Below are 10,034 nucleotides of genomic sequence, written 5' to 3'. Positions count from 1 at the left end.
TACAGGAAAATACAACAAAAGATAAATGACAACAGGAGGCACACTGAGCAGTCAGTGAAAAATGATCCAATAAAAAAAAGAAATACATAGAACACAGTGCAAAATAATTAAAAAGAAAAAGAAAGAAAGAAATAATTAGACATCATTAATTAAATGTATTGTTATTTTCCTAAGGATTAAAAGCTCTCGACAATATGATGTTCCTGACTCAGTTAGCCAGGTAGTGTCTAAAATAGCATGCAACAATTTTGCTGAACATTTGTCAATAAATAGTAATAACAAATGCCTATGACTAACTGTTGTTAAAGGGGGTCAGTTACAGTAGAGGAGCAACGGTGAAATAAAAAACAACAACATTCCTTTCCTTTGATGGCCCAAAAGTGTTTGTGGTTTCCATAGTTAACTTCACAAAAATTGCAACAAAAAAGTAATTTATCTACATGAATTATGATGCAAATATGAATGTAGGTAAATTACTAACAAGCTACAGTGAAATGTATTTATTTTTATTTTGAATTTAAAATATTTTTGATGTAATATTGGATTTTTAATAGATGTAGTTCCTCAGAAGTCCAGCAGGGGTAGCACTTGGACATTCTGTATATTGACAGACTAACATTAAGTCCAGCGAAGAAGAAAACGGACTGTAGAAGAAGAGGAAGAGAGTGAAAACGAGAATAACGGCCTGACGCAGTTAGTTGGTGGCGGTATGAATTAGGATAAACCGTGGAGTAATGGTTAACTGTAACGGACTTTGGATGCTGCCGTCTACACCGGTGTACAAGGTCTGTGTTTTGAATGTGGCTTCCAGGTAACCGCTAGTGTTGAAGAGGAGCCGCTCCGAGCTGTTAGTTAAATCACTGTTATTTTGTCTCGTTAAGAGGAATGCAACGGCCACCGAGCGCCACTTCTCCTTAAGCCCACTCGATGAACATGAACTCCATTTTTACGGCGAAACAGTGTTGTGCATTTTAAGCTAGCAGTTATTTTACATCATGGCGACCGACTTTGTAAAGACTTTTGTACAGATGTGTAATTACCTCCAGGACCCGCGCCATGTAGCGAGGTTTCAAAATATTTGCGGCGTTAAAGGGACATTTCCGGTTAAACCGACGGATAGCGGAGAGTCGGAGCCGGACTGTCCCGGAGTGAGAAAAAGGGTGCAACAGGGGGGGCAGAGCTCGGACGTTAGTGTTGTGAATGGAGCAGCCGGGGATGCGACCGCAGCGCAGATTAACGGGATGCAGGGTGACAGTACCGCCAGGCCTGATGGTCCATCAGCTGCAGCTAATGTTGACCCAGACACAGTCAGAGCTAAACCCCTCCGGAGAAACTCCCTGACCGGGGATGTGGGTCAGGAGTTCCTGATCCACAACAAGTTTCTGTTCTACCTGTTCACGTTTGGGACTGAGCTTGGCAACGAGATGTTCTTCATCGTCTTCTTCCCCTTCCTCTTCTGGAACATCGACGCGCTGGTCAGCCGCAGACTCATCGTGGTTTGGGCCTGGAACCTGTTCGTGGGACAGTCCACCAAGGATATGGTCCGCTGGTCCCGGCCGGCCTCCCCTCCTGTGGTGAAGGTGGAGGTCTTCTACAACTCCGAGTACAGCATGCCGTCCACACACGCCATGACAGGGACAGCCATACCCTTCTGTCTCTTCATGCTGACATATGGACGGTGGCAGGTGAGCCCCACACAGCCCAAAGTGTCAAATACAGGTGAAAACAAATAATTTAAATGTAGCAGCTGTAGACAGAAGACATGCAGTTTATGTAGGAATGTGCAGCTTGAGTCCAGCCAGGGCTGGATTGGTACAGGGTGAAGGGGTCAACTACCTCAGGGGCCCCAAGGGCTCCAGGTTCACGGTTTGACAAGTCGCTGTATTTTGATGAACTGTATAGTGATGGGTAATGGTTTGCTTTAGAGGTGAAATGATTGGTGAGTTAAATGGTTGTTAGTTTACAGAAACTTTTGATAATAAATTGCTCCTTTGGAGGAATACATTGACTCACAGAATGACCATTTGTTAATTAAATAGTCATGCCATATTTCCTTGAATTTGTGAAGCAAGCTTTGTTTTCTTTGCATGCCTCCACAGAAATTAGGTAACAATAATTTATTGATCAACCAGGGATCACGTTTGACAACAGCTAAACTATGTCAAAACATCTGTTTACAAACTCTTACACAACTTCTGCAGCATAATCCAAGTCTCATTTATTCACTCATATGCTCAGAACTCCCCAAACACATGCATTTTCACCATTATCAGACTCTGGCTTTGAAGAGAGCATTAATTAGCACTTTCACTTCAGTTTTAAGCATGTGTGTAGGAAGTGCTGAGCATACGACTGGATAAATGAGACTTGGATTATCCTGCAACAGTTGTGGAAGAGTTTCTAAATGGATGTTATAATGATGTAGTTTTGCTGTTGTTAAACATGGTCCCCAATCAATAAATCAGTATGTTCACTGTTTTTCTTGGAGGCACGCAGGAAAAACAAAGTTTTCTTCACAAATTATAGGTAATATGGCACGACTAACTCATATATAAATGCTCATTTTATGGGTGAAGTATTCCTTTTACTATTGTTTTAAAGCAAAAATATCCAGGAGGCATCTTGATTATTTTTGGATAGAAATCACGTTGGTATGGCTTCTGCTTTTCTCTGTCTATTATGATATGAATCTAAATATGTTTGAGTTTTCTACATCTGAGAGGACAAAACAAGCAATTTAAATACGTCAACTTGGGATTTAAGAAAGGGTGTTGTTGTAACTATTCTGTAGTTGCAGCCCTAACTTGCTTTTCAAGTACTGGAACACAATATAAACTACAGGATTTCCGTCAGGAAATGTTTCAGGCAAGGTGGTCAGCTACCCAGATTCTTGTTCATCTCATATCCCCCAACAAATTCGACTGCCTGAACAATAATCACACTCGTAAAACACATGGCCTTTCATGTGTGAGATAGCACTTATACTTATTTTCCCTGAAGGTTTGTGTTTTATTTCCCTAAAATGTGAAAGTATTTCATTATGTTAGTGCCATGTTGGAAACCCATTTACCCATTATGTCCTGTTTTATGTCAAAGTGTAGTTTTGATACCTTTTTTTTTTTTTTTTCCAGTTAATGTTATGCTCACATAGATCATGTGTGTTCAATTACACAAAGTAACTAACGCATTGCACACCAGGGGAGCATTCCAGCTGATCTAATGGGTACTTAAATGCAACAGAATGTATACATTATGCACAAAGAGTGGAAGGACCAGGGGATTAAGTAGGGCTCAGTGTGGAGCTGAAAATGTTATGGAAAACCAAGCTGCAGCCATATATATCTAAATTTACCAATATCTCAATGCTACGTCAGTGTTATGCTCCTTCTTATCGCTACATCAGGCCTTGACCCATGGTATACTAACACGTTTTGATAACCCACAGATGAGGTGGCCAGATGCACCAAAGTCCCACATGTTCAAAGGCCCAGAGAGCGCAGTTTAAGATGTTGAGACAGTTGGAAAATCTTTCCATCATCCATCTCTATGTGTCTGTTTGTTCAGATAAAATCTAAGTAAATAAGACCAGGGTTCAAGAAGCACAAATGGCACGTGCCCTGACCTAGTAGAATACAATAAGCTCCACATGACATTTTTCTCCAAAGCCGCCCCGCCCCCCCCCTCCCCCGTGCTGAGGAGGGTCAGTGGGTCAGTCCAGCCAAAGGAACAAAAAAAGCACAGACTGCCTTTTAATCACGTTTAATCTTTGATTGCACAGTCTCATGTGGAGACAACAAACATTTCTCTGTTTAAGCAGACCGTTTAAACATGACAGGGTGAGTCAGTGAAGCGCAGGTGAGGAGTGAAAAGAGGTAGCTTTGCATTTGAGATAAAGAAAGACTCTGAAGACTCCACTGTTCTACAGTGCTGTAGAGAGAGAGAAGGGACCAGTGATTGCATCAAAGTGAAAGTATCAAGTCTCAGCAAACATTTTGGTCTAAAGTAGCAGCAATTCAAATGAACAAGAAGACAGTCAGGGATGAGAGGACACAATTGTTCCTGTGTCTTTTCAGGTTAAGATGGAGGACGGGGTTGGGAGGGTTGTTTCACCGCCTTTGAGCTCAGGGAGAAAAGAATGTACTGTAGTTCAGTATCAGCCAGGTCAGAGAGCTCAAAGCCATGAAAGTTTTCCACCCACTGATAGGACTTATATGTTAATTCCATGACAAACTTGACAGCAGGCCAAAATAAAACTTGGCTGATGTCGGCTTTGTGTGCCCTATGTACTCTCTGCTCTAAGATCACTTGTAAGGCATTAACCTCCATCCCAATCTTTCGAGTTGACGTCATCGATAACTTTAGTAACTTAAGTTATACTACCTAACCTTAACCGTAAGTGAAAGCCTCTATAGTTATGTATTGTGATGACTCATAATGCGTTCCTGTCCTTTTTGTAATGTCATGTACTGTACATCCTGTGTTTCAAAATTCTTTAGTTATCTCTGTTAAAATCAGCTTGTCCCTGCATGCTGTGCACTGCATGTTTAATGTTCAAGAGATGAATTAATGTTATTTCTCAAAAACTTTTTTTTAGTTTGACTTTTTAAGTGTAGATTGTAGAGCCCTTTTAAGGCCACTAGGAAGAAAGAGCTAAGAACCTCATACGCCCTTTTTTGTTGTTGTACACCCGCACACAGGCTTTAAACTGAATGCAGGCAGTCTGGACTTAAAGGGACAGCTCGCCCCAAATCAAAACTACATATTTCTCCTGTTACATGTAGTGCTGTTTATTGGTCCGGATTGTTCTAGTGTGAGTTGCTGAGTGTTGGAGTTATGGTGTTTCCAAGCGCAAAAACAAAAAAATACACTTTGGAGAATGAGGTAGTGGTGTGTTTGAGGAATGTCTTTATCATATGAAACTCAAGAAAAAATGCAGGTGCTCTTAAAGAAGAGGGTCAACACATGGGAAGAAAGGTGCCTGAAGTTCATTTTTTCTTCCAAAAAAAAAAAAAAAAAAAAAAGCAACAGCAATGTCTCTTTCCAGAAATCATGACCCAGTTACTCAAGATAATCCACAGACCTTGTTGTGAGCATTTTCATGTAGAAGCAACTTTCAAACTACACCCACCAATCATATCACTGTGCAGAAGGAAGTGTGCATCTACTCAGGGACAAGAGCCTTGTAATACCACGTGATGTAAAGATTAATGGCATCCTCCTAAGCTAGCTAGCTCAGTGGTGCTAGGTTAGCTAGCAGTAGATGCACACATCCTTCTGCGCAGTGATACGGTTGGGGGGTGTAGTTCAGTAGGAAGAAAATAGTTCCTACATGAAACTGCTCACAACAAGGTCTGTGGATTATCTTGAGTAACCAGGTCATGATTTCTGGACAGAGTGTTGAGTTTTTCAAATGTATTTTTTGGCACTTTGAGCACCACAGTCTGAGTGCCATCTGGTTCCATTATATTCAAGAGAAGGCAGACATCTCTACGGCCGATATCTCCAACACCAAAACAATCTAAATAGATAAACAGCACTACAGGTAAGAGAGAAAGAAAGCCACCTTTGTAACATCAGTGTTCATTTTCTTGATGTCATGTCTTTATGTCTCTCTCTCTCCTAGTACCCCTTCCTCTTTGGCTTTGGTGTGGCTCTCAGCTGGAGTATCCTGGTCTGTGTAAGCAGAGTCTACATGGGAATGCATTCTATTCTGGTACGTATATTAAATGAATAATTCCTCACTGAAATATGAATTAACCAGAGAATATAGAGTGAAGCTTCCCCACCTGAACACTTTCCCTTGACTTACACCTATAGTTCAGCTCAGGATGGAAACACTAGTGTCTTCCTCAGCTCTGTCTGTTCAAATCACCTGTGAATATTTCACATTTCTGTAGGTAAACAGATTATTTAATTTTTAACATATTTTAACATCACTGCACAACCTTAATATACATGACATACACTCATGCCCTATTTTACATGTTTAAAACAAACACATGACCTAGAGATTTCTCATTTGTGGGACTATTATGCAATGCCAATAAAAAAAAAAATCAAAGCCAGGAGATAAAGCTAGATTAGATTGGTCAGGCAGCCGACGTCAGTGGATATTGTTTGTGTTTATGTGTGTAACAACAGTAACACCTGTTTATCAGTCAGCTGCTCACCTGATTTTTATGTTCATTTGATGATGAAGAAACTGATGCTGAAAGAGCTTGAACTTTGTGTGCATTACATCAGTTTGTTGGCACTGATGTAAAGAATGCCGTAATGTATGTTGATTTTAACGTCTCGCATTAGGTCTGCCATTAAAACACAATGAATCATAAATGAGCTTTGAAAGACTTCCAGTATATCAAGCAAGTTTCTTTAGAGTGCAGATATGAGTTAAACTTTTTGGCTTTCATGGCGTACACGCATGGTTTATAATGCTTTATGTCTCTGTGTTGCAGGAGGTAATCACTGGCTTCCTGTACAGCCTTCTTATTTTAGCGTTTTTCCAGCCAATTTTGGACAAGATCGACACCTTCTACATGACAGACCACTTTGCTCCACTCGTGATTATCGTGTCACACGTGAGCCTGGGACTTGTGGCTTTCTCCCTGGATTCCTGGAGCACCTCCCGGGGCGATACAGCTCAGGCTCTGGGCACCGGGGTGGGAGCTGCTATCGCTACCCATGTGAACTATCAATTGGGGCTGCTACTGGATCCACCACTGTCCTCACTTCCTCTAACTTTACCACCAATCAGCGTCGGCATGGTGTTTCGCTCCCTGTTGCGCTTCGTCATCGGAGTCGCCGTCATCCTTGTCACGAGAATGGTCATGAAAGCGGTGACCATTCCGTTCTTATGTCGACTGTTTGGGCTGCCTTCAGATGACGTAAGGCAGGCGAGGCAGCACATGAAAGTGGAGCTGCCGTACCGTTACATTGTCTACAGTGTTGTTGGTTTTAGTTGTGTCTGTGTGGTGCCTGTCCTCTTTAGGATTGTAAACCTTGCCTGAGTGTTGTGTGCAAACTGTCATATACTGCTGACACGTTCACCTACATGGTGAAGGCAAAGAGCACTTGGAAACATGCTGCTTGTCTTGACACAAGATAAAGGATCTGTTTCTGCACTACAGAAACTCATTTAAAGGATACATGTGGTGATATTCTATATTTTTTTGTATTGTCATTACACCTTTGTGCCAAAGAGCCCCAGTGTTGTCCAGAAACAAACACAAGTGTATCAATCTGTGGCTGAAAATAGTCCACGACAGTATTTATTTCTATTTCACTATTAATGGCCCAGATGTTTAGGCAATAGTTTAGCCTTAAAAAACATTAAAAAAAAAAAAAACATAAAAAGAAACTCTATATTTGTGACCCACTTTAAAAAGTTATGTCCCAAGTAGGAACCAATCAAGTATTTAAACATTTGAACCCTGAGCAAATTGATGCGATTTCTTTCAAAAACATGGGGGAAAAGGCAATGAGCAACTCGGTAAAATATGTCTCAAAAATTGCAAGAAAAATAATAGAAATAATTGTTTAAAAATATGGAAAAATTATATTCATAATAATAATTATTATTACATTTTAAAGTTTTGTTACAGAATTATTATAGTTTGTAAGCACTCTTTCCAGGTAGTTTTCTTGTTTGTTTGTTTTTTACTTTATTTTATTTTTACTAATTTTCTTGTTTTTAATTTTTTTACATTTTACTAATTTCTTGCTAATTTTTTGGGGCCATTTTTTCTTTTGCTGCTCATTGCCTTCTTCCCATGTTTTTTTAAAGAAATCAAGCCAATTTACGCAGGTTTCATTTGTTTTACCTCCGCTTAATGTGTTGGCCTCACAGTTTAGCTCGTAACTTGTCATGGACGTATGTGCGCTACGTTCATGAACGTGAAGATATAGCATGCTAACATCCAAAAAAGAGTATTGCAGGAAAGGCAAAAGTTCTTTTCTCATAGGATCTCATAGTTTAGGTATTTTTGTTAAAATTGTAGTATTTTCATAGAATTATATATATTTCAATTAATTTATTAAATTCTTTTTTAAATATTTGGACATTCCTCCGCGTACCACTAGAGGGAGCTCAGTTCCACTAGTGGCACAAAGTGAGAGCCAATGCACTAAACCGTTGTTAGTTTTTGGCCCTTTTCTTGGGATATGTTGACAATAACAACAATACAGAACATCACCAGCCTTATCCTTTAAGATCCACCTGTGGTCGACACATTTAAGTGTTAACTGGAACTTTGCAAATACAAGATCTATCATATGTACTGTAATGATGCTTGCATTCATTAACGAGGAATCTGTTGTACATTTCCATCATTGAGCGAAATATATAACAATATGTTATTGAAGTATTCCATGCTCTAAGAATAAACCAAACCATGAATCAGTCACGTGTGAAGTCACTCTACTTCTCATTTGTGGTCGTGCTGAAATCAAATCAGCCTGGAAGCAGTAAAATACTCTAAGTATTTAAGCTCACAGGTGTCTGAGTAGTTAGACGACCTCTATTTAAATCTGAAAGACTGGAAGAGCAGGTCTGTTGTATCATAAAGATTTTTCTACATTATCATAGTCAGCGTTATATCATCACCTCCTTTTTGTACATTTTTGTGCTTGTTTTAAAAACATTTGTGAAGCGCTCTGAATAATCATTTGAAAGCAAACAATTAAAATAAGATATTTTTGATAAAGATTTTGCCATCCTTACTAACTTGAGCTGAATTGTTAATCTAGAAAAAAAATCAAAAGGTATATTATTCATACTCAATTTCTAAGAATTACATTTAAGCGACATTTCAGCAGGATTTCCTTCAACATAAAAACACTGACCCAAGCACTTGTCTGAATGTTTTGATTGTTTATTTGCTGTTGTAACCTTACAATAATGGTTTGTTCTAACATTTATGTCAGAATATTAACACCCGAGCATTTATACATACAAGTATTCATGGAAAAATGTATAGGTTTATTATTACCATCCATTCCCACAACTTTTTTTTCTGTCATGCAAGGAAAAAATATGGAAACAAGGAGAATAAAACCTTCCAAAAAAGGACAAAAAACCTACTTTGAATGCATTTTATTTTAAGAATTGCTCTGAGTATGTCTTTCTTGGCAGGAAATATAAGGGCCAATCAGTCAATGCATCTGGGATTTTAAACTAGTGTTTACACCGCTTTTGAGTACTGTGTTTGATGTGCACATGTTACATTAGTTCATTGGAAGCAGTCTGCAAGAAATCAGTAATTAGAAATAAATGTAAAAGAAACATATTTGAAACTAGGCCTGTTACCAAGATGACAACAGAAAAAGTCAAGTAACGTCAAATTTAATGAACCTTTGTTGAGTTCAGTTCTGCAAAAATCCAGACCAACGGCATTTTTTGTTTTGTCAATAGTGAGGGAAGGCATGCTGTGTTGGCAGTGAATGGTCATGTGTTTTTACTCCTGCAGCACACTGAATTCATGCTTAACCTTTGAACAACATAGATAAGGTTTTAGGTCATTATCTAGTTTGTAACCCACGCATACAGTCAGCCCAATCAGTGGTCTTCTCTGTGCTGCTCTTAAAAACTGAACTTTGGGTAATGGTTACCATTATACATTTATAAGCTCTTAATGTCAGAATTTCAAGCAGTAATACTTACCTTAAAAAAGCAGGACTGATAAGAATACATTTTTCCTTAATGGTAACATTCCTTTTTGATGCAGATGTTTTATAATGAGGTATTATTCAAGCACTATTTTAAGCCTTTCAAGTATGTCCAAGCTCTTGAAGCCGAGCCACTCCCAAGTACCCACAACCATTAATAGCCTCCTTATATAGGCCCGTGCCCACTTGTTTTTGGTTTTTAATACTGTGGTTGTCCAGATGTGGCTCCTGTCTCCTTAGAAATCGAGGCCATGGGACACAGAAAAAGACTGAATGCTTTTGTGTGCGATAATAATTCCTTTATATCTGGTAACAGTAGATTTTTAAAGGGGAGCACACAGAGATAGAATGAGAGTAGAATGAGAGTAGAA

The 10,034-nt window shown here is 39.2% G+C and overlaps 1 protein-coding gene across 1 annotated transcript; it reads left to right on the top strand.

The window, feature by feature from the left end:
• Nucleotides 1-643: 643 nt before the first annotated feature.
• On the top strand, nucleotides 644-8,402 carry LOC125896703 (sphingosine-1-phosphate phosphatase 1-like). Its single transcript, XM_049589512.1, has 3 exons — nucleotides 644-1,685; nucleotides 5,624-5,713; nucleotides 6,456-8,402. The coding sequence occupies exons 1-3, from the start codon at nucleotides 996-998 to the stop codon at nucleotides 7,005-7,007; spliced, it is 1,332 nt and encodes a 443-aa protein (XP_049445469.1). The 5' UTR covers nucleotides 644-995; the 3' UTR covers nucleotides 7,008-8,402.
• Nucleotides 8,403-10,034: the final 1,632 nt, after the last annotated feature.

The sequence above is a fragment of the Epinephelus fuscoguttatus genome, linkage group LG11 (genome assembly GCF_011397635.1).
Source record: "Epinephelus fuscoguttatus linkage group LG11, E.fuscoguttatus.final_Chr_v1".
Classification (NCBI taxonomy): domain Eukaryota; kingdom Metazoa; phylum Chordata; class Actinopteri; order Perciformes; family Serranidae; genus Epinephelus; species Epinephelus fuscoguttatus.
Note: the sequence above shows the minus strand (reverse complement) of the source record. Positions and strands in the feature narration are given on the sequence as shown.

Coding starts and splice junctions, on each gene's coding strand:
- LOC125896703 (XM_049589512.1), top strand. CDS start 996: ATGGCGACCGACTTTGTAAAGACTTTTGTACAGATGTGTAATTACCTC. Junction 1,686..5,623: donor TGACATATGGACGGTGGCAG/GTGAGCCCCACA, acceptor TCTCTCTCCTAG/TACCCCTTCCTCTTTGGCTT. Junction 5,714..6,455: donor TGGGAATGCATTCTATTCTG/GTACGTATATTA, acceptor TCTGTGTTGCAG/GAGGTAATCACTGGCTTCCT.